The 24,852-nt window shown below is 39.4% G+C and overlaps 1 protein-coding gene across 2 annotated transcripts in view; it reads left to right on the top strand.

Moving 5' to 3' along the window:
* SKIL (SKI like proto-oncogene) overlaps window positions 1-24,542 on the top strand; it is a 29,846-nt gene extending 5,304 nt beyond the window's left edge. For both annotated transcript variants that reach the window (XM_084638896.1, XM_084638895.1), the window contains 5 exons: window positions 4,604-4,701; window positions 13,674-13,912; window positions 14,153-14,394; window positions 19,272-19,496; window positions 24,073-24,542. In XM_084638896.1, the coding sequence (XP_084495022.1) occupies window positions 4,604-4,701; window positions 13,674-13,912; window positions 14,153-14,394; window positions 19,272-19,496; window positions 24,073-24,234 (966 nt within the window). In that variant the 3' untranslated portion in view covers window positions 24,235-24,542. The remainder of the gene's footprint in view (window positions 1-4,603; window positions 4,702-13,673; window positions 13,913-14,152; window positions 14,395-19,271; window positions 19,497-24,072) is intronic.
* The last annotated feature ends 310 nt before the right edge of the window (window positions 24,543-24,852 follow it).

Here is a 24,852-nt window from a genome sequence, read left to right as displayed (position 1 = left end):
TGCACCTGCAGAACAGGAAAACAATAACACAAACTCAGTTTTAAAAATTACTGAATAAAGAATTGAAAGTAATAAAATCAAGCTCCTTGAGCACTGCCACTTCCAGACCCTGAGTTGCCTCACTTTTCTTCTGAACTTTTCACTGTCCAGTTTCATTCCCCTCACAATACAAGTATGCTTTGATCTCACCTATCTTAAAAAATAAAACCCCCTCGATCCGACCTGTTTCACCAATATTATTTCCCTTTTCCCCTTCACCTCCAAGCTAACTGAATTGACTGTCTACAGCTGATGTATTGACTTTCATTCAGCTCGGTTCTTGACTCTCCACAATCCAATTTCCACTCTCCATTCCATTGAAACTGCTCTCACTAAACTCTCTAATAATCTCTTCAAGGGCACGTGTACACTACAAATGCTACAGTAGCACAGCTGCAGTACAGCAGGTATGCTGCTGTAGCATAGATACTTGCTATAGCAATGGAAGGGGTAAATAAAAGGGCCCTCCAAAATATATATTGGGACCAGTGCTGTTCAGCATAAATAATCTGGAAAAGGGGATGAACAGTGAGGTGGCAAAATTTTCAGGTAATACAAAATTATTCAAGATCGTTAAGTCAAAAGCTGACTTTGAAGAGTTACAAAGAGATCTCACTAAACTGGGTGACAAAATGGTAGATGAAATTCAATGTTGATAAATGCAAAGTAATACACTTTGGAAAAAATAATCCTAGCTATACATACAAAATGTTGAGCTCTAAATTAGCTGTTACCACTCATCAAAGAAATCTTGCAGTCATTGTGGATAGGTCCCTGAAAAGATCTGCTAAATGTGCAGTGGCAGTCAAAAAAGCTAACAATGTTAGGAAAGGGATAGATACTAAGACAGAAAATATCATAATGTTACTACATAAATCCATGGTACACCTTCACCTTATATGTTGCATGTGGTTCTGGTCCCCCATCTCAAAAAAGATATATTAGAAGTGAAAAAGTTTCAGAGACAAGCAATGAAAATTATTAGGGTGTGGAACAGTTTCAGTTTGAGGCGATAGTAAAAAGACTGGGACTGTTCATCACAGAAAAGAGACAACTAAGGGGAGATATGATAGAGGTCTATAAAATTATGAATGGTATGGAGAAAGTGATTAGGGAAGTGTTATTTACCCTTTCACATAACACAAGAATTAGTGGTCATCCAATGAAATTAATACAATTTAAAACAAGGAAATATTTTTTCACACAGGGTACAGTCAACCTGTGGAACTCATTGACGTGGGATGTTGTGAAGTCCAAAAGTATAACGGTTCAAAAAAGAATTAGATAAGTTAATGGAGGATAGGTCCATCAGTGGCTATTAACCAGGATGGTCAGAAATGCAACCCCATGCTCCGGGTGTCCTTAAACCTCCAACTACCAGAAGCATCTGGCACTGACCACTGTCAGAGACAGGACACTGGGCTAGATGGACCATTGGTCTGACCCAGTATGCTTGTTCTTCTGTTCATATGTAACTTAAACTCATCATAGCCAAAACCAAGCTGGCATCTCCCCCAAGCCATTGCCTTCCTTTCCTTTCATGAAGGCCCAAGTGGCCTACGTGTCATCACAGCCCTATTTCTGGACCCACATATATAGGCAGTGTCTAAATCTTGCCGCTTCTTATGTATCAGTTCAAAGATCTAACCCCTGTCTATCCAGGCTGCTTAAACTCTTGCCTTGATCACTGTAATCTCCTCCTCTCTGGCCTTGACTGCTGCAGTTGTCTTCTCACCCATCCCCACTTTGGTCTCCCTTTAGTTCATTCAGAATGCTGGTAGGATCATTTCAGTAGCTCATTGGTCTGACCACCTGACCCCTACCTCTTTGCATCCCTCCCATTGACTATGCTTCTGATGAAGGATTTTAAAGGTAACGACTGTTTAACCCCACCTTACCAAGATCTTACCTTGTTGACCTTCACCTTTGCTCTGTCCATGATCTCTGTTTTGATTGCCTCTAGTCTGCTTTTCCCACAAGTGCCGCCACACTGCTCATTAGGTATGGGGAAAACTCCCAGTCACAATCTGCAGAGTCAACAGTTTTTCTTCTGAATCTCTCCTTAAATCCTACCTCTGCAGTAGTACTTAAAAACAAACCAACAAAAAACAACCAACCAAAAACAAAAACCTTGTCTTCCCATACCATTACATCGCCATTTGTCTTTCATTCATATGTTATGTCTTGTCTTACCTTGTGAGCTTTTTTGAGACAGAAAGGGTCTGAGTTACTTGTTTGTACAGTACCTACCACAGTGGTCTTCAGATCCCTGGCTGAGGCCCTAGATGCTACCATAATACAAATATAAATACATTTCTTCATTTTATATGCATACTTTTATTAAGTTTTTGGCAATTACTTTATTTGTTTTGGGCTTTTTAGAAAAGAGCCTGGAAGCATTTGTTTTATATAAAATCATTTTTATATAGCTTTTACAAACATGAGTAAAATGAGGTCAAATTTTAGGCTTACCAGCTTTGATAATGTCTTTTTATGTACAGTACATTCAAATATTCATTAACTACTATTATATGTGCATATACAGTCTATATTTAAATGGACACTTTCCCTCAGGGGCTGAAAATGTTATTAATAGTTTGGTTTAGAATGGCTGGACCTGGACAGTGAGTGAGAGAAAAGGGAAATATTTTAATTATATATTTAAATGTATTTGCCAGAGGCTTTACCAAGTAACATTTTCATTGTATTTCGAATAATTCAGTTGTGAAATAGACACAAAGGAGAACATGTACATTAAAAAAACTGGTCTGATAGCATAGTAATGTATAACATAATTGTATAAAAGGTCATCTATAAGTTAAAACATCTGATATAAAAGGTGGAGATAATGTAATCCAGAAATGGTAAAAGTAAAAATCATGCTGTACAATAGCTACTACATAAGTAGAAAAATGAATATAAAGTATTTAAATTATCAGAATGACCTGACTAATAGACTGGAATCCAGCTTCTCAGGCCATTTGTGTGGAAGTTATGTGTTCTCTGTATTTCAAATCCTTTACATTTAAGGCAGTATTTATTGTTTTAAAAGTTTTTACCATTCTGGGACCTAGCTCCTTTGCGGCCTACATCTCCCCAGTGTCCTGTCCTGAGATCAGAAGGGGGCATTCTTGATTTTAGTTCCTAAGATTGAACTTGGTGTACTGGAGATTCTGATTGGAGGGTTGTTGGCTACGGAGCTTGCTCTCTGTCATGGTCTGCTAGAGTTCAAGTTTGACGCTACATGGCGAAGTGCAAAGTACACTTATCTAATCAGGTATTCTCTCAACAGCTAAGGATGTAGTTATGAGAACTTATTTTTGGGATTCCTACTGTAAAGTTGTGATATATTGGTAGATGATATATGTGCACACTTTTAAAAAAAATTTTCGTAGATGTTAAAATATGTGTTGCTCATGTGTGTATCAGACTCTTCTCTAGTAATACTACTGCTTTTTGCACAGTGGAGCATTGAATATTGCCAGAAATTGATAAGGAATGTTTCCCAGGCTCCATATTCTTGAAACAAAATGAACAAAAATTTCTCTTCAAATATGAAATGAGGAAGGCTTTTACAATGTCACTCCTTGGTAATATCTAAAGTATGTCAGTATTTCAAGATAACATTGTTTAGTCATGTTATTGTGGTGAATCTTTCCCTCCTCTATAAACAAACATCTATGACTAGTAAAATCCCCTAGTGTGTGATTGGAGTAATTTGCTCTTGCTTTTTCTTTGTAGACTTCATTTTGCAATAAAGTGTGTGACAACTGTGTAAAGTGAGATGAACATTTCATTGCAGCATAGGCCCTGTCCTTGCCCTCATTAGCAATCCTGGGTTCTACTTCCCTTTACTACATATAATTATAGTATGCTTCTGGCAGAAATTTGGAAGGCCAATGAAATCTTTGTATGGATTTTTAGGAGTTTTTCCATGCAGTTCAGTATGTAGACTTGGCTCGGGGATAAAGTGCACATTACTACTTTTTCCCTCTTGCTTTCTATATATAGCTAATATAGATATTGTTAAAGTTGAATTATGTGTAATACAGTACATTTCTAAAATAAATAAGCAGCATCTTTTAATAAAGAAGTTAATATCTGTAGCTTTAAGGTATATATTTGCAGTGTAGACACCCATTCTGTCTTTTTGCATGCCATATTTCAGTCTAAGAGTTATCAGTTACTGAAATGCCATATGTGAAAAATAATCCATTTGTGTTGTGTCTCTGAGCCAATTTTAAACAAGCATTAGTGAATGTTCTATGTTTATATTTAATGCAGTTTCATCTTTATCCATAGTTGGATGGGACAAATTAGAGGTCATGCAGCTTTCCTTGCCCCGCATTGCTGCTCTTCATTGGCCTATATTTCCTTTCTCCTCTCTCTGTTCCCCCATCTGCCTTATGCTGCCCAGCTTGAAATAAAATGAGTTTATTGTATAAATGCCATTAATAATTGAATAACATTTTTACTAACTCTTTAGCAAAGCTGACTTCTTAGAAGTTGAAAGATGAGTAAAAACAATCCTAAATTGGTTTTATTTATTTATTTTTTTCTTCAGTCAGATCCTCAGCAAAGCCTAGAATTGCAGCAATGGTATCCAGTTATAAAGCATGAAGCAGACCCTGTTACTCAGTCACATTCTTTCATCCATCCCAGGTAACTGAACATCTTCTACAGAAATGTGTATGTTAAGTCTAATAGTTTTTAATTATTCAAAGATTATTTTAGGTTTTAAAATGTAATTATAACTTTACTTGTTAACTGAAATTTTATGGGAAAATTGCAGCATATTACACAAGGATAAGTTAAGTCTACTGGATTTTTTTAGTGTAAGGTAGTGAAGTTGTCATGCTTAATGCTAATAAACAAATGATACATCACTTAATAGTAACTTTGTTTTGTTTAATAGAGATGTTTGAGCATTGTTGAACTGGAAAAAAATTGGAAAGTGCAATCACACTGAGTCACTTTTCAAAGTAAAAATGGCTTTGTGATGGATGCTAAATTCTAACCTCTCTGTAACTTAATGTGTGTGTAGAACGCCACACACCTCATTAATGCCATAATTGAAATATAATTTTCATGTGTAACTAGGACTAAATCTTTCCATAGTTTGTATTCTACATTGAAGCAAGGTGAAACCTCACCCTTCTGATGACATGTCTGTAAAATGCTGACTACTGCCGTTGTTTAGTCGATTCCCTGATTTCACAAACCAAGCACATTTCTTCAGCATAGCACTTGTTGGTTCCCTGATTTCACAAACCAAGCACATTTCTTCAGTATAGCACTCACTTCGTCCTTATAGCAGCCAGAAAAAGTGTTTTTTCTTTGAGTATGTGTTAATGTGTGCACTGTAGGTGCACATGTGCCTCATGTGTGTGAGATAAGATTCCTTTGAATAGTCATGTTTATGGGGGCCACTCATGCACCCTGTGCCTCCTTGTGTTTCTGAGTGAGGGACATAAAGGATGGAGTGGCCATGAACCTTCCTTGGTTTCCTCTTACTGCCTGTGGTAGCAAAACGAATTTTAACAAGTGTCCAAACCAGTACTCTTGAGAGCTTCAAAACCTCTGTTTTTCACAAAAATGGGTGAAGAACTTCATCTTCTTTACCTTTTCATATTGGACATTTCCAAAAGAAAAGAAAAGAACTCCAACAGCAATGCTCTTCCCCCCTGCCAGGCACACCGTGTTATGGCTAGGTGAGGAGCTTTGCAGCAGCTGCCTCTTTTCATGGTAGACTAAGCTATCAGGGTTCAAACCCTGCTTGTCCTGTGATGGCCTCATCCCACTTATGGATGGACTCAGTCTATGCCTTTCCCCCTCAGAAGAGAGCCACATCCCAGACAGGTGCTCTATGTGCTGGTCTTTCCCCTCAAGGATTAACAAGTCCAGTAATACTCGGCTCAGGTTACATCTGCTAGAGCAGTCCATGCAGGTCACTTATGACCCAGAAGAGATGCTAACAGCTTGACCTGAGCCAAAGAAATAATTTGCTAACACTCCTCAAGCAGACACCATACTCTGGGGTTTCGAAGAGAAGGATACATTGAAGAAGGAGCCAACAACATTGGTACCGATAACTTCAACGATGGTGACTTGGCACCAATTACCTTGGCACCAACTCTGACAAGGCCAGCATGTGTGCCACTAACACCAAAGGGAAACTCTGAGAGGGAAAGCGGGTTGGAGTGCAAACACTGTGCCAAGCACCACATTGGACCCCCTCACAAAAAGGACTCAAAACCCTACTTCTCCAAAGGTAAAGCTTCCAAATTCCTGATGGTTCCCAAATTGGACAAGAAAAGCCAGTCAGCTGATGTAACAAGTGGTAAAGAAGTCCTGGTGCTGGCCTCACTATTGACCTCAGCACTGGTAGCCAAACCTGTCAAGGGTTTGAGCTATACCTAAATAGAGGAACTGGAGACCTCCACTGCTCCAAATAGCGACCAACGCAGGCTCTCCTAGCACTTGAATCATGCCACTCTACAGCCCCGCTGTTTGAGGAAGTATACTCCATTGCCAAATCATTCTTACCGATGTTGAATAGAGATCTCTCTCCCCTACTATTGGATAGTGACCCTAGGGAGAGTTCTGGAGGCCACTAATTCTGGGTCCCACCTCTGTAAAGCCATGAATGGCACTGGGACAACCATCCTCAACCTGGCCAGCAACTTTATAGCATGTCACCTTGGCCATTCTGGCCATACTGAGGACCAGTGTCAGATATGTTCCGGAGCAGATGCCTCTCTCATACATTGGTGCAAAGGACATCTTACTTCCAAGTAGTATCATTAGCCAGGCAATTCACTCCAGAACCAGAGGTCTGCATCCAGGAGCAGGTGACAACTGAGGGACAGCAACAATCTCACTCGCTACCTAAGGAATCATTCCTGTCGTCAGATAAAGCAGTAGTACCAGCAGTCAATTTTGAGACTTTCTGGGACCTTTGTCCCAGATCATGGAGATCCTAGACATTGAAACCACAGTCATCCAGGGGAAGTCCCACAAACTTTTTCATATACTGAGCTCTACAACTCCATCCAGGATCGCTTACCTTTCAAAGAGGGTATAGCTGAGCTGGCAAAGGGACTTTGGCAAACACTGTCTATTTTTCGTCCCACATCTAAATGAATGGAAAAGAGATACAAGGTACCCCTGAAGGGCTTTGAATCTTTCTATGCCCACCCAAACACGGGGTACAGAGGATACACCTAAAGGTAAAGACCCTAAGAAACTGGAATGCTTCGGGTTCAAAGTATACTCTTTTGCCGCCTCACCACAGTTCCAGGTTGCGAACTACCAGGCCCTGTTTGCAAAATAACTTCTTCACCTGGGAAAGGGTCACTCCCTTCCGAAGATCCCCCAGGAGAATAGGGAGGAACTAAAAAATATCAGTAAAGGGTCAAATGGTTGCTAGAATGTCATTGCAAGTGGTCTTGGACACAGCTGATATCAGCATGGGGTGGGAGATCGATGGCCATGGCCATTATGATCAGGCGGTCCTCATGGCTTCTAGCATCTGGTGTACCAAAAGAGGAATAAACTACCATAGGGGACATGCCCTTTAAAGGGTTGGAACTCTTTAGCCACAGAACAGAGAAAGTGCTCCCTTTATCTGCGGTCATTAGGGACTTAAACCCTGAGTCCCTCCTGAAAAACATAAATACCAGCCCCAGAAGTAGAGGACGGTCCTATTCTCAATAGGTGTCCTATTCTTAAGCTTGACAGCCTGAGTACCTGCCAAGAGATGCCCATTGTCAACCTCTTTAGTCACACATCTGGCAGTCATAGAGACAGCAGGTTTGATAGGAGTGTCGAGAATGACACTGGAGCCAATCCAGAGCTTATTGCTACCTTTGGGAACCCCTTGCCATTGGGCGTGGGATGCTATAACAGCCTACAAATGGGTGCTAGATATCATTGCCGAAGGCTACTATATCCATTTCTATTCCTTGCCTCCACCCACCTTTCTTCCCCATCCCTCTGCAGGGACCATTCTTGTGTCCTCATTGTTTCGTCTAGGAGCCACAAAGCTAAATTTCCTGTAACTGTGCAGCCGCACAGCAGGCTATAAAGGGCTGTGCCGGGGGGAGAGGCACCCCTCACCCAGCCCAGGCCCTCTGGAACTGCTGCAGCTGGGGAGAGGAACCCCTCCCCCAGCCAGGCCCAGGCCCGCTGGAGCTTTCGGGGAGAGGAGCCTATCCCCCAGCCCAGCCCAGGCCCTCCGGAACTGCCACAGCTGGGGAGAGGAGCCCCTCGCTCGGACCAGCCCCTCCGGAGTGCCTCCCCCGGCCTAGCCCAGCCCAGGTCCGCCAGAGCTGCCGCGGAGAGGAGCCCCTCCCCTCGTCCAGCCCAGGCCCACTGGAGCTGCCGCAGCTAGGGAGAGGAGCCCCTCCCCTAGAGCCCTCATCCTCCCACACACCAACCCCCTGCCCTGGCTCTGAGCCCCCTCCCGCACTCCAGTCCCCTCATCCCCAGCCCTACCCCAGAGCCTGCACCCCCCAGCCAGAGCCCTCACCCACCTGCACCCCACCGTCTGCCCCAGCACTGAACCCCCTCCCACACTCTGAACCCCTCGGCCCCACCCCCACCACACATCACCTCCATATTGGTGCACATAACAAAATTTATTCCACACATAGACTTAAAAAATTAGAAGGAACACTGCCACAGAGGTACCACTTCTAGGATATAGTAGAAGAAGTCTCTACTCCCAATATTTCCATATCCCAAAGAAGAAAAGGGGTTGATCGTTCAGGATCCAAAGTTGTAGGATTGAACAAATACATACACGGCCTCATATGCAAGATGGTAACACTTACCTCCATCATTCCATCTCTTCAGGCACAAGACTGGTTCATGGCTTTCGACTTACAGGATATGTACTTTCACATAGCCATCAACCTGGCCCACAGAAACTACTTGAGGTTCACAGTAGTGCCAGATCTCTACTAATACAACTACTGCCATTCAGACTGTCCACAGCACCAAGAATCTTCACAAAATGCCTAGCGGTGGTAGTGGCGCACCAAGAAGACAGGGCATCCATGTCTGTCCTTACCTGGACTATTAGCTGATCAGAGACAGGTCCCAGCAGGGGATGATGATAAACCTTGAATATGCACTCTGTTTGCTCAGATGAGCCTCATAGTGAAGTACTGAAAAATCATCTCTCATTCCATCACAGATGATAGAGTTCATGGGAATTATGATCAATTACAGGTAAGAGAGAGTGCACCTTCTCGAGGACAAATTCCTGTTATTGCAATTACTACTACTCAAGATAAAAATCAAGCTTGGCTACAATGATACTGGCCTGCCATGGAGGGTTGGGCCATATGTCAACATGCACATACATGACGCTGCTTATTTGACTTCTTCTGTGGCTTCTGTAACTCTGGCTTATGTCAGTCTACTCTCTGATATGCTGGATGGACAGAAAGATGTTGTTGTCACATCATGTTGTTGCAGAACTAGGATACTGGCTAGAACTCAACAGTGTATGAGGAGAGGTACGATTCTCAGTCCCCTCTCTGACAAGGACTTAATCACTGATGCATCAGGAATAGAATGGGGAGCCCACCGGAACCACGTACAAATGCAAGGGACATCGTCCCTAGCAGACATGGCATACTATGTAAATGTCTTAGACCTCTGAGCCATCAGGCTAGCCTCTGTGGTTCTTCACTTCCTGAGTGTCAGCAATAAGCTGGTGGACTTGCTGAGAAGACAGTTTGAGACTAGTCATGAGTGGTTGCTGTAGAGGTCTGTCATAGAGACTAGTCCCTGGGCACTTCCCATGATAGACCTGTTCACCACCAAGAACAATGCCAAATTCTTGAAGTTTTGTTCCAGAGGTGGCATGAGTCTGGGATTGTTACCACATGCCTTCCTTTTTCATCTGGTCTTTCAGTTAATCCCCTGATCCCCAGGATCTTTTCCAGAGTCAAATGAGAGAGAGCCACAATCATTCTTTTAGCTCCCTATGGGCAGTGGTAGTTGTGTCTGACAGACCTGCTACAGATGTCTGTTCAGCTACCAGGCTTCCCAGACCTAGTTTCACAACATTACAGTGAGATAATATATCCAGACATGAAGTCCCTGCATCTAACAGCCAGTTTCTGAAATCTGCAAGGCGGTCATGTGGAGTTAACCTACTGACTTTTGTCAAGCATTAAAGCATTAAAATGCCAAGTTCAGGAGAGAGAGACTACAAACTCTGTTGGACTGATGTAGGTGATATTCCTCATCCCACTATCCAGAGGGATACTGTTTGCCAGTCACCTACAATGGGGTTCACACTGACACAAATTCACAGAAGAAAGAATAATTTCTTGCCCTGCATTAACTGTGGTTCTTAGAGATGATGTAGTTAGTGGGGATCCTGTGGCCCTGCCCTCCATCCCTACTTTCGGAATCCCCTATTGTCACAGTCTTTGAATTTCAAGGGAACCCAGGGATGGTTGTGGCCACAACACCCCTTTTGTCCTCCTGTGGGAGCACAAGGGGGCACTTGTGCAGCCTCAGTAGATGCATTTATTTTAAAAAAAAAATCAGTCTTGCAAATGCACTTCTGCAGTGGGATCCACGCTGACTACAATATCTCAAAGAACCACAGTTGCTGTAGAAAGAAAAGGAGTACTTGTGGCACCTTAGAGACTAACCAATTTATTTGAGCATGAGCTTTCGTGAGCTACAGCTCACTTCATCGGATGTAGCTCACGAAAGCTCATGCTCAAATAAATTGGTTAGTCTCTAAGGTGCCACAAGTACTCCTTTTCTTTTTGCGAATACAGACTAACACGGCTGTTACTCTGAATCGAGTTGCTGTAGAGTATGCGTCCTTCTATTCCCCTGTAATTTCCCCCTTCCCCTCCCATGTGTCATTTTCCTTCAAATCTGTTGTGATGAGCCCTGCACTTATACAATAAAATCAGTCAGAGTTAGAGGTGTATGTCAGTAGTATTGCCAACCCCAAATGTTCAAAAATTTAAAGTCAAGCTCCAGAAGATCATGCAATTGGCTTAAAAATCATTATTGAAAAAAAAAGTCATGAATTTGGGGTTCTTACTTGTCTTCTGGTTTCTTAGCTTTAGGGTATGCTTGGTTCACATTTCCAGGCTTACTTTTTAAAATGAAAGCTGAGATACTCACTCACATAATCACTTGACTCCAGGAGCTTGAGCTTTAAGACAAACATCAAGTATTGTGAGACTTATGATAAATAGAGTCCAGCACCGATATAAAATTTGTATCCACATCCGAGTCATGATCTGCAAAAATGGTCCGGAGATAAAAGGCAGATATCTGTGGATTTGCAGGGCTCTAGCGATAAAATCACATAGTGGGCAAAACTGGTGATGCTGAACAGGACTTTAAAAAATCAAATTCATGGAAGTTCAGGTACGATTCTCAGTGATTTTACATATTTTCTTTCAAATTATTTCTTCTGTTCCCCACCTTCTTTATCTAGAGTTTCATTTATATATTTAAGAAAAGAATACCGAAACACTGTATGACTAGTGTGTTAGCTTGCATTATTATCTAATTAAACTTTTTATTTCTGAGCAAGACTGACTGATTTGCAGTTTTTACATTGCATGCTTTCTCTAAAATATGCAACTATGAGAAACAGTAAGGAAAATAGGTGGAAACAGAAAATATACTGTGTGGCATTGTTTTCCTTTCAAATGGCCACAGCTCCAATAGCATAGCAACATTCTGTGTGTCATAGCAGGCGGTATATTAGTGCTTAGTACAGATTCATACTTAAATCTTTTTAACAGATAATATCAATGCAGACCAGTGGCTTTCCTACTGTCTCCTGTTTAGAAACCTGTCAGAACATAATTTCCAGTGGGAGAGTAGAATTATTAGCATCTTGTCTGTTCAGTAATCTTAAATATAAACAAAAATTTAAAAACTTCTACATTGGTTTGTCTGAGGCACAATGTTTTGAAAAACATGACCTTTAATAGTATAAGCTTCTCTTTTGGTATCCTCCCTGACTACTATTCTGTATCGTGATGCACTGATACACCAGACCTAAGTTCCCTCTAAGCTGCACGGCCACGCAGCAGGCTATCAAGGGCCATGCAGGCACGCAGCCACAGGGGCCTGGACTGGAGAAGAGAGAGGTAGGGGATGTGCAGGGCTGCGGCAGGGAGAGGTGCCTCTCTCCCAGCCCTGGAGCTGCTGCAACTGGGGAGAGGTACTTTTCCCCAGCCCTGGGCCGCTGCAGTGAGAGAGAACTGGGTGGAGTCCTCTCTCCCCACTACAGCCCCAGGGCAGCCTTCACCCCCCTGTACTCCAACCCTTTGCTCTAGCCCTGAGCCCCCTTCCGCACCCCAAACCCCTCATCCTCAGCCCCACCACCCCCAGCCAGAGCCCTCCCCGCACCCAACTATCTAACCCAGCCCCGAGCCCCCTCCCACACTCCAAACCCCTTGGCCCCACCCTTGCCCCACATCACCTCCATATTGGTGCACATAACAAAATTCATTCCACAAATGGATGTAAAAAATTAGAGGGAACATTGCACAAGACCTAATCATTAAGATTGATGGGAAGAAGTTTTCTTCTGAACTGAAAATGTGAATTCTTTCTGTGAAAGAATATATTTGCTGTGTGACTGATGTACTGGTGATTAATATAAATTTCTTTTTGGTACTGAATGAAGTAGTTTGGGAGATTCCAGCAATGCATTGTAAATAAATCTGGCTCTCAAAAATAATTTTCAGAGAAGAAACGACCCTTTTAACAGCCCACTTAGTTAACTGAGTAAGGAATATGATTAATCTCTGAGTGCAACTGCTGATTTCACCTTGGTAATCTTCTTTAACAACTTATTACAGTGACATACTGTTAATGTAAGAGTTGTAAGAGTTCTAAGGTGTCTTGTAACAGTCTAGAGACTGTGAACCCAGTTTTTAAAAGAAGAATCTTTTATGGAATGTCCATATCGAACATTTGAATCCTCAGATTAATACTTGAGAAATTAAAATGGTCATTTAACATGCATAAGTGCCTTTATAGTTTTAATTTTATCTTTTGTATCCAATGAGTAATTTGTACATCATGTTAAAGTAATCAACTGAAAATTGGATTCCTCCACTTGATTTGGTTCTGAAGATCCTAGATTATGTAATCACTGCATAAAGATTCAGTAGATAGTTATGCTTTCTATTATACAAGAACAATTTAAAAGGGAACATAAGAACGGCCATGCGGGGTCAGACCAAGGGTCCATCTAGCCCAGTATCCCATCGTCCAACAGTGGCCAATGCCAGGCGCCCCAGAGGGACTGAACAGAACAAGTGATCTATTCCTTGTCGCCCATTCCCAACTTCTGGCAAACAGAGGCTAGGGACACCATCCCTGCTGATCCTGGCTAATAGCCATAGATGGACCTATCCTCCATTAATTTATTCTTTTTTGAATCCTTTTTATAGTCTTGACCTTCACAACATCCTCTGGCATTCATTTATTTTCTCTTGCAAATTTTTTATACTTATGAAACATTTAATATTTGAAATCATCTTAAATATAACTTACTGCTGCTTTAATTCACATTTGTTAAATCTTAGGGTTTTTTTGTTAATTTTGCTATTCTACTCTTTCAGCCATTACCTTTACATGTGTGATAAAGTGGTTGCTCCAAATGTATCCCTTACATTGCAATGTAAAGAAGCTACAAAAACAGCAGTCAAGATTTCAGAAGTAATTAAATCTTTACCTGGACAGTCACAGAAACCATTCAATAGTGTCAAACACAAAAAAGCTGCCTCCTATCCAGAGCTCTCTCTTGAAGAGCAGGAAAAAATCGACTTAAAAACTAGCACAGAACTGCATAAAAGTGTGGGTGAGTAGATAATGAAATTTGAAACGTGCTGTCATGTTCTTTCAGTTTTTATACCCAATAATATCTACTTTAGTAAAGATCAAAGGCAAGCCAATTTTGTAATTTTCATATATTACTGCATTCTTTTTCTACATTCTTATGCATTTTACATAATCTTATAGGTTGCTTTGTATTTTTGCAATCTGGAATTTCAACAAACAAATTTCTACAAGTGTTCTGCCACCTTTTTGTCTTCTAAAGATCCACCTATGTCAACTAATTGTACAAGAAGAGGGAAATCTGAACATGCCACTTCCAAAGCCGCTGCAGAATCTAACCAGGTTGAAGTAGGCAATGGTGCACAAACCTCATCCCCAACTCCTATCAAGGACATCAATTGTGAAGATGACAAGGGAAGAATCATGGAGGAAGTAATGAAAACCTACCTTAAACAGCAAGAAAAACTGAATACTATTTTGCAAAAGAAGCAGCAGCTTCAAATGGTATGGTACCAACCTTTGATTTTATCACCAGAAAACTGTTGTTCCTTTTAACTTGTTGGTCCTAGAATGAGTGCTACTGTTACAAATAAAGCACAAGTGATACTTCATATTAGGAACCTGACATTCACTATATTGTCTTTCTAATGTACGTTATGTTAACATTTACAGGATAAACTATAAAACCATTTTTTAATTGATTTTACCGAGTTTCAGATCTTGGTACACGTGTATTGCCACTTGGGAGAAAAAAACCCACGTGCTTCACTTTCTAATTAATTTTTGGTGCTTAGATATTTCTTTCAATGTGCATTTTTGGTGCTTAGATATTTCTTTCAATGTGCATTGCATATTTTAATAGAATTCTTTAAGTATAATTGTCAAAATCCTCTTTTTAACCAAAATAATCCATAGGTATTCTATGGTGTTAATTTGTAGGTTTGGAGGTTAAATACTCAACCAGTATATGACCTTAATAATTAAAGTATAGCTTAATAGCTGACTGTATTCAAACCTTGTTTTTTTTCTATCACATGCCAGATAGTTTAAGATCTTGCTGCTGTCTAAACCATTACCGGAATAGAAACTTCCTTTGTCTAATATTGTTTCACTAGCAGTTGACATAATTTACTCTACATTTAACCGATGAAGTGAGCTGTAGCTCACGAAAGCTTATGCTCAAATAAATTGGTTAGTCTTTAAGGTGCCACAAGTTCTCCTTTTCTTTTTGCGAATACAGACTAATGCGGCTGTTACTCTGAAATCTACATTTAACCATTTCAAATGAGCTGCAAGTTGCTAGCTAGTTGAACAATAATTATTTGACTCAGTTTTGAATAAAATTTAAGATTACCTCTCACATACTGTCAGATCATGTCTTAGGCTTTTGACCTATTAAGTAAAATTAACAAAAGGGAAGAATTCTTAATGAATAAAACTATGCTTTGAGTTTATATCTGTGGTAGAAAAATTGAGGAGGTTTGGTCAATAGAAAAATCTCAACCTTCTTCGAGCTATCATTGGCGTTTAGAATTGACAGATAACAAAAGCTTTGACTTTTATCTTTGTGTGTGGTACAATATGGTACACTTGCTTTTGAAATAATGTATCAATGCTGTATTCATTGATAGCTAAGATTTAATTCAGCAATAATAAAATGTCATTTCCAGAGTAGTGTAATATATTTTAAAAAACAGTTCAGGTACTGTACTTAAATTTCTTTTTTTTACAGGATATTTCTGTTGTTAACTAGAATTAAACAGCATTGGCTTTACAAAAATAGTTACCTAATATTCTTGCTAAAGTTGTATTCACACAATTTTTATGCATGCACACTACATTTGTATACCAAATTTTACACTAGGCCTTATGTACCTGAAAATATAATTTAATAATAAATGAGACTGAAATTCAGCCCATTGCAGAAGTTAAGGGCTTGCATGGTGCCCAAGGCTTTGTGCAGGCCCTCTGCAGTGGGGTGAATTTCATGCTTATTTAGTTTAGTATGAAATAGAGTTTTGTGTTTGTTTATACCTGAAGTTTGCATCTACATTTGCACAAGGACCTTTGCTCTACTTGAGTCCCTCTTAAACCTTGTGATAAAGTTTAGCACTGTCATTGGTGTATAGGTCCTGTTGACACTGTGGTAATCTTTACTCTGAATGAATAAATATTAGCACTGATCCTGCAACTGGTTCAGTGTGGGCAGATCCTTGTTCCTACACAGAGTAAATTGCAAGATCTGGGTTTCAGTAATTTCACTGTGTTAACTCTCTAGTTCAGTTAGCAGGTAAATACATTCTCCCCAGCCATACTCACATCTTCATAGAATTACAGATTAAGGCCACAAAGGACCTTTATGATCACTTAGTCTGACAAAACATTGAACTTCACCCAGTAATTCCTGCCTTAAACCCAATAATTTATGACTGAACTAGACCATATCTTTTAAGAAAACATCAAATCTTGATTTAAAGTCTTTATGCAATGGAGAAAGCACACATTTGATAAGATGTTCCAGTGGTTAAGTGCTTTCATTGTTTTTCTCTTAAAAGTGCATGATTTCCCGTTTTAATTTTTCTAGCTTGAACTCCTGGACACTGGATCTTGTTATGCCTTTGCCTGCTAGATTAAAGAGCCCACTAGTACCAGGAGTCTTCTCCCTTTGTGTAGGAACTTACAGACTGTGATCAAGTAGCCTCTTAACCCTTACTTCAGTAAAATAGATTGAGCTCTTTAAGAGATTGAGTCTCCGTCTATAAAGCATGTCCTCCAAACCTTAAATTATTCTTCTAGCAATTCTCTGAACTTTTTCCAATTTTCAACGTCATCTTAAGGTGTGAACATCAAAACTGAACACACTGTTCAGTAGTAGTCCCACCCAGTCCATATAAAGAGATGACATCTTTTTATTTCTATTTGATATTCCGCTTTATACAGCCAAAAGGATTTTGTTAGACTTTTGCCAATGCATATCGAAGCTCATGTCAGTTAGTTATCTACCCTGATCCCTAAGTCCTTTTCAATGTCACTGCTTTCCAGGATTCAGTCCCCCCATCCCGTAAATATGGCCTACATTCTTCCATCCTGGATGTAAGATCTTGCATTTGGCTGTATTAAAACTCAAGTTGTCTGTTGTGCCTAGAATACCAAGTGATCTAGAGTGTTCTGTATAAATGATGTCATTATTTCCACTCCACCAATCTTTGTGCCATTTGCAAACTTTATCAACAGTGATTTTATCTTTCTTCCAGATCTTTAACAAAAATATATACTGAATAGCGCAGTGCTAAGAATTGATCCTTGTAGAACCCTAGTAAAAACATGCCACTCATTGATGACTTCCTACTAACAATTGTGTTTTGACATCTGTCAGCCAGTTTTTAATCCATTTAATATGTACTATATTGATTTTTATAATGCTTGTTTTTTAATTAGAATGTGTGTTAATTTTAATCTTAATTTTTTTCTTCAGCACCAAGAGTTAAAAAATAAACATTTGTCAAAAACTATTAAATAGTGTTTCAAACTCCAGTAGGGTTGAATCACTTCTCATCAGGCAAGTCTGTCTTTTCAGGTGGATTGAACATGGGATTCAGCAAAGGATTGAGTTGCTCTAGGTCATTGTTCATCTGTTATGATTTTGTTCTAGATTTTTGTGAAATTTATTCCAGGGTTATTCATTTGTGGCTAAAAACACTGCACTTGATTGTCCTGGGCCTCTCTTTGGCCCATATACTTTCTGTTCCTTTGTGCTCCAAACCATCAACTTTTCTGTTTAGTTGGTTGTGGTTTGGCTGATCCCACAAAGGTTTTTACCATCATATGATGGCTTTTGAAATTTTGACTCTGATCCCATGCACCACAATATAGTTTTTCACCAGTCCTTCCCTCTAGTGCCACAGTTTGGTAAATGTTTGGTTTTTATAATGGGCACTAGCACCAGGTACGAGACTTATTTCAGAGGTGCAGGGAAGTTTTATGGTTCAATGTCTAGGGCACCAGACTTGGAGTCAGGAGGTTTGGGTTCTGTCATCAGCTCTTTCACTGTCTCACTGTGACCTTGTGCAAGTCAGTTTACTTTTCCATATTTCAGTTTTTACAGCTGTAAAATGGAGAAAAATGATAGTTATCTACCTTTGTAAAGTGCGTTGAGATCTGTGGATGAAAGATGCTATGTATTGGTATTTAAACAAAAATAAACTTTTGTGAAAGTATAAATATTATCTTCCTCTCTGGTTCCATGTAGTACTTTAGTTTTAAGTTAACCACTTCTGCTAGCTTGAAATATGATTATATTTACTGTTTAGGCTGCTTACAACGGTTTCCCTTTTGTAGTAGCTTTTTAACTAAATATTCCAGCAAAGTTTGTCTGTTTTTCCCTTTGGAGCAGAAAAATATCTCTCCCCTTGAAAGTCTATTGTCATCACCAGTTCGGCTCTGCTTCTTTGTTAAATTCAAATTAAGGCAAGATTAATTTAAATACAGAAGATTTCTTTCCCTTCTATTTGTGGTAGCAGAGACCTCCGCAGCTCTCCATAGCTAGCCTTAAAACCCTCTCTTCCATAGATACTTATCAGAGAAATAGTAGTACAGGGACTGAATTGAAGAAAAAGCTAAATGTAATTATCATAAGCTCTAATCACAAACTAAACTCTGCCCACTTCAGGCCCCAAAGCAAGATGCCACTTACATCAGGTTGTTCATATCTTCATAATGTGATTCTCTCTCTTTCTTGCATGCTTTGCATGCATTTATGTCAGTTGATCGTTGTCTTTGTTTCATGTTCTTTGACCAGCGATAAAGTAGTTAATTTGCACTTTAACACTGGTATAATTGACTTTAGAATCAACACAACTGAGGTAAAATGGGACAGCTCACGCCTCCCAGAGCTGCTATTTCAGGCTGCTTGCAGACTCTGGTATATATCACTAGTTTGATTACACCTGGTTCAAAGACTTAGCTTTCATTTAAAAAACATATTAAAACTACAGAGGAAAAGAAGGCAATATCCAGAAAAAATACTGACTTGCTAAGCTGCCACAAGGCAGCCCATTTTGATCTCTGCATTTTTATATAAAAGAACAAATGTAATGTTCTTATTATTTTAATTGGTTTATAAAATGAAATTGCTGCTCACATAGGTTCACTTTTGCGACCTGTGAATTTGTTTTTGGAAGCTCTGGGTGTTTGACAATACCACTTTGTTATATTGCATAATGACTACAGAATTCAACACTCCTATTTACACAGCAGCAAAGTGGACATTCTGTTTTTCTCCTCAGTATTTCCAGATACCCATTTAAATTAATAGAAACAATTATTTTGATTGTAGTGATTTTAGAATCACTCTGTGTATAATCGTCATCATTTCTTGACAGGAAGTGGAAATGTTAAGTAACTCTAAAGTTATGAAGGAACTAACTGAGGAGCAGCAGAATTTACAGAAAGAACTTGAGTCTTTGCAAACTGAGCATGCTCAAAGAATGGAAGAATTCTATGTTGAGCAGAGAGACTTGGAGAAAAAACTGGAACAGGTGATGAGACAAAAGTGTACCTGTGACTCCAATTTAGAAAAGGACAAAGAAGCTGAGTATGCAGCACAGGTAAGGAAAAAAACACTGCTTGAAATCTGTCTTGTGTTTTGTCTAGCACCACCTACTTAATTATGAAATTGCCAAATAAAGTTAATTGTACTAGGCTGTTGGCAGCTCAGCTCTTAAACTTTTACTATGAAGAGTGTGTTACCTGTACCACTGCCAGCTTTCATCTTCTTTGGTCTTTCCTCTCTTGTTCACCTAATGGCAGCACACCTCACCATGCCTGCTGACCAGAGTTGAAGGGGACATAGGGTACAGAAACTCTTTATCCTTCATCATCTCTCCCTAGAGATTATGCAGTTCTCTTCTTTTGGGGGATGCCTGCATTAAATGACCCATACCACAGTAATTTAATAAAAACAAGAATTTTTAAAAATGAGGAGAAAATGCAATTAAAACAAAAATGGTTTGCTTAGTACATTTAGATTTGCACTTGTAAACTAAACAAAATAAAATATTCTTATTTTAGTTGTAGAGAAAAAAAGAATACTTATATTTTTTGGAAGTAACCACTTCTCTGGCCACACTTTGGTTAGACTGACAGCTTCCCTTGGTGTCAGAGTCCACTATAGGATTAGGTGAGGCTACCTCTACTTTTCATAGAAGCATTTGATTAAGAGTCCTATTGGAGAGGAAGGCCATAGTCTGAGTTCTTCATCCCATGATGTCTCCCGATTCGTTACCTCTGGAAGTTCCCCCAGCTTTCCTGTCTCCAACGCCGCTATGTCAAAAGCTGCTATGTCAAAAGCTAGACTTTCACTTCTTTAGACTAAATAACTTTTAATCTATATCATTGTTCTTTTCTATAGGAGCTAGCGTCTGTCATCCTGCTGGATGCATCAGGCAGCATGGAGTCTGACTCTTCTAAATATTTTGTTTATTAATTTTGCTTGCCATGAAACTTTAATTATTTCAGGTCTCAGATCCTCTGTCATAGAGATCTAGTCATCCTAATTATTTAAAAACAAATTCTAAAACCCAAAGTCGATAAATTTTGTGGTCAACTTGTCAGTAAAATTATATTATACTTCCCTTACTATACTAAAACTACCACCAGATGAAAAGCAGCCACTGGCTGAATGAAGAAGTGTTTGATTTAGGATCAGAAATCCTTTCTGTTGAGCTTAATTTCATGACATTCTGCTCAGTAGGATTCCTAAACTCTGCTGTCAGAAATAATCTTTTCGGTGTGTAGTCCAATTTACTAAACATCTGGTACAAGCCCCATTACTGCAGATAACAGCGTATTCTGATTTATGAAGATAATTATGTTCCGTGTGTTTTTTGTATAGTTTACATTCTTTGGAGGGCACGAATAGTAAATTATTCTCCAAAGGGTTTTTTAAAAAGTTAGATTTATGAGGCTAAACACATTTTTCACGTAAACTCCCAATTGTTTAGCTGTGTGGTTCAATGGGACAGTACAGCTCATTCAAGCGTTCTTGTCTAATTATTTCTACGTTACTAGCAATTGATTTTGGCCATACCCGTCAGCATCAGTCACAGACGCATCTGAGTGAAATATAATTCTTCTGAACAGTGATTTCTTCATAGGCTGGATGTAGCATTCCAGAGATCCTCAGTTCACTATTTCTATCATAGAAAGCATCTGCAGGCTGTGCTCTCTACCTCTGAGAGCTTTAAATTGTGAGAAATATCCTTCTGCTGGGAAACCAAGAAAAAGCGGAATTCAGAGCTTACCTGGATCATTGTTCTTCCTTCTAGACCAGCCTGAGGGTGTTGTGGGTGGAAGTCCCTTCTTCCTGGCTCCCTCAGTGAGTGTAGCAAAATGGTCTAGTCTAATCTGCCATTTTACCACACTTGCCACCAGTTCCCTACAAAGTACGGTGGAGTAGTTTAGCCAGTATCACTAGACTGCCAGTGGATCCTTCCAAATGGCTGGAATCCTGCAAGAAAGTGAAATCAGAGGCTCTCTTCCTGGCTCCTGCACTGCATACATCACAGTGGCATTATGCATATTATTTCATTGCACCTGTTACCTGCTCTCCACAAAAGCACAGTAGTCAAGGAGTCCATGCTAACAGCCTGCCACTTTCAAAGGACCATCTAATTGGCTTTGATCATGAAGAAAGAGGTCAGTACTAAAGGAGAAAGTGCCATAAATGGTTCTGAATGGCATGGTTCTAAATTCAAAGCAGCTTGGTCATCTGTGCCTGGCATACTTCAGAACAATTAGAAAATGCTTACACCTGTGTCAGTGCCCAGCTCATAGACTCATAGATATTAAGGTCAGAAGGGAAAATTATGATCATCTAGTCTGACCTCCTGCGCAATGCAGGCCACCGAATCTCACCCACCCACTCCTGCAATAAACCTCTCACCTATGTCTGAGCTATTGAAGTCCTCAAATCATGGTTTAAAGACTTCACGGTGCAGAGAATCCTCCAGCAAGTGACCTGTGCCCCATGCTGCAGAGGAAGGCGAAAAACCCCCAGGGCCTCTTCCAATTGCCCTGGAGGAAAATTCCTTCCCAACCCCAAATATGGCAATCAGCTGAACCCTGAGCATGTGGGCACGATTCACCAGCCAGATACCCATGAAAGAATTCTCTGTAGTAACTCAGATCCCACCCCATCTAACATTCCATCACAGGCCATTGGGCCTATTTACCATGAATAGTTAAAGATCAATTAATTGCCAAAATCATGTTATCCCATCGTACCATCTCCTCCATAAACTTACCAAGTTTAATCTTGAAGTTCTCCAGATTTCATAAGGCCCTTTTGTTAGAGATAAATTATTGGATTATCTATATACATGAGTCAGATAGGGAGCAGGAGTATAACTGTCATCACTGCTTAAAGTACCCTTCTGATCAAGCTGGCCGAGCTCCCACAAAAAAAGCCAACGACATCAGCAGGCTTCTCCAGTTCCCACTTCTGTCCTAAAAAGAGTTTTGTGGAAGGAGAGGAATGGAGGGGAGGAAAAATCTAGACTAAGACACTTGAATCCATGATCATTCCTTTGGGGGGGGAAAGGAGTTTGAATGTAAGAGACACTCTAAACAAAACCCAAAGCAATGTTATATTTATATTACAGTTCTATAGTAAATGGCTTCAATGTCTGATTGATTTCTCTCATTTCTGCTCTTTGTTTTTACTGCATTAGGCTTAATGTCACTTTTCAAAAATGCATCCATATCTTTAAAAAAAGAATGGGGAGACTCAGGGATAAATTAGTTCAGTTCAGTCTTGGGAGATATTTCTTTATCTTCTTTCACAACACTCATTGTACATGGAACACTATTCCTTAGCAGAATAGTGTGTGTGTGTGGGGGGGGGGAGGGCGGGGAAAGGCCTTCAAAGTCACCAATTACTAAGTATTTGGAAAATTGAAAAGAACGCAAAAATGTCATGTTTTTGTCAAAATGTCCCAACCAGCTCTAACAGATCACCTCCTCAAGCTATCAGTTCAACAAAATCTTCATCAGTGTCATTGCCAGAAATGAACAAAGAATTCTATGAGAGAACTTGTAGCCTGGCATTATTGTATCATTTGCATAACTGGTCATCAGGTTCTTCAGTTTACCTTCAATATTAAGTAATGCAATATACTGAACATATTGAATTGACTGTTAAGGAGAGAAGTGTGTGCGTGCTCATGGCGACCAAGTTAACTGGGGGTATGAGTTTCCAGCATGATAGACATGTGACATTGAAATGAAAGTATATAATCCCAAGAATATAGTGTATGCACTAATCAGTTTGCCAAGAATGATTTGGTATTATTGGGGTCATTATCTTTGCAACAATAGGTGACTTCATGTTGCAAATTAATTTAAATTCTCTATCACTCTAGTGAGTTTGAACTATAACTATGAATGTCTTGGCTTTGGGGTATTTTACATTATATTTTTCACTTAGCATGGCTTTCTTTGTGAAGTAAGCACATTGATTTTATATTATTCAAAATATTTGTGCTATATGTATGCTCATGTTTTAACTTATACGTTTTTATGTAGGTAATTTAAATAGTCATCTTCTCTTTAGTTTGCACAGTTCTCTTTGGTTTGAACTAAAGGTAATCATAACTGACCATACCATCATGTCTTATTCTGGTGACATCCTTAGTTATAGAGGCACATTAAAATTAATGCTTACGGAATAAAGTAGCATTTTGTCAGGCAAGACAATTAAACGGAGAGAACAAAAACAGTGGGATACAATATGGGATATGAAAAGCATCTGGTACTGACCACCGGTAGAGACTTAATATCTGATTACATGTACTAATGATATGATGTGGTATGACAGTTCATATACTAATATGAAAACATATCTAAATATACACAATGTGGGGATCTACTTGTATTGTACCAGGGTGGGTATGCATGTATAGTACTACATTGTTGCCAATAGTGTACTAGTACATGGCAACTTTTTGAAAAAGATTCTTTATTTTAAAAAAGTCTTTGTGACCTGATCTGAGACACATTGTTCATCTGAAATATTTTTATCTGATACTTACAACGTTAATCAGCTGGTTCATTAAATGAATACTTGGCCTTTACAAATATATATGTAAAAATTGCTCTCTCCTTTCTTTTTAATTATTTGTGCAGTTGGCAGAACTGAGACAGAGACTGGATCATGCAGAGGCAGATAGACAAGAGCTCCAAGATGAACTGAGACAAGAACGAGAAGCAAGAGAAAAGTTAGAGATGATGATTAAGGAATTGAAGCTTCAGATTTTGAAATCTTCAAAGAATGGAAAAGGAAAATAGAAGTTGGTAGCGGGAAACTCACTTGTACCCTTCAAACTGGGTTTTTTGTAGTTGAATTGTGCGCAATTTATCTGTATGATAAGACAAGGTATTTCTAGTTCCCAAACTGAAAACCAAGGTGATGATATATATCTTGATATACATTTTTAGATTTTCTTAACTAATGAAAATCTGCATTTATTTGTACTGGTGTTTTTTCTCAGACAGCTATTAACAATATGAAACCTTTTGTTTAAGAACAGTCAGTTTCTGCCTATATTTCTAATGCAGTCTTGAGGACTCTGCACCTTTTGAAAGCAGCATTGTATGTTTAAAATATACTGTGGTCATTTTTATTTTGCTATCTATTGGATATCCAGTTATAGAAATGTATTTTTTTTAATTATGATCTTTTCTAAACTTAAAATAGAAAAGCAGAATTTAGGGTTACAGTAAGAAATTAAGTGACAATAAGGGCAGCTTTTCATTTGTAAATTAATGCTGCATGTTTACATGCTGATAAAGGGAGATTTGACCATCAGAAATATAATAGCCAGAGGTTTTTTTCCATAATTTCATCTGTAAGAATTTTCAAACTGTTGTTTTTAATAGTTGCTATTAAATGTCCATTATCAAGAT

The sequence above is a fragment of the Lepidochelys olivacea genome, assembly GCF_965140295.1.
Source record: "Lepidochelys olivacea isolate rLepOli2 genome assembly, chromosome: 9".
NCBI lineage: Eukaryota > Metazoa > Chordata > Testudines > Cheloniidae > Lepidochelys > Lepidochelys olivacea.
This window is presented reverse-complemented; position numbering and strand designations above follow the sequence as displayed.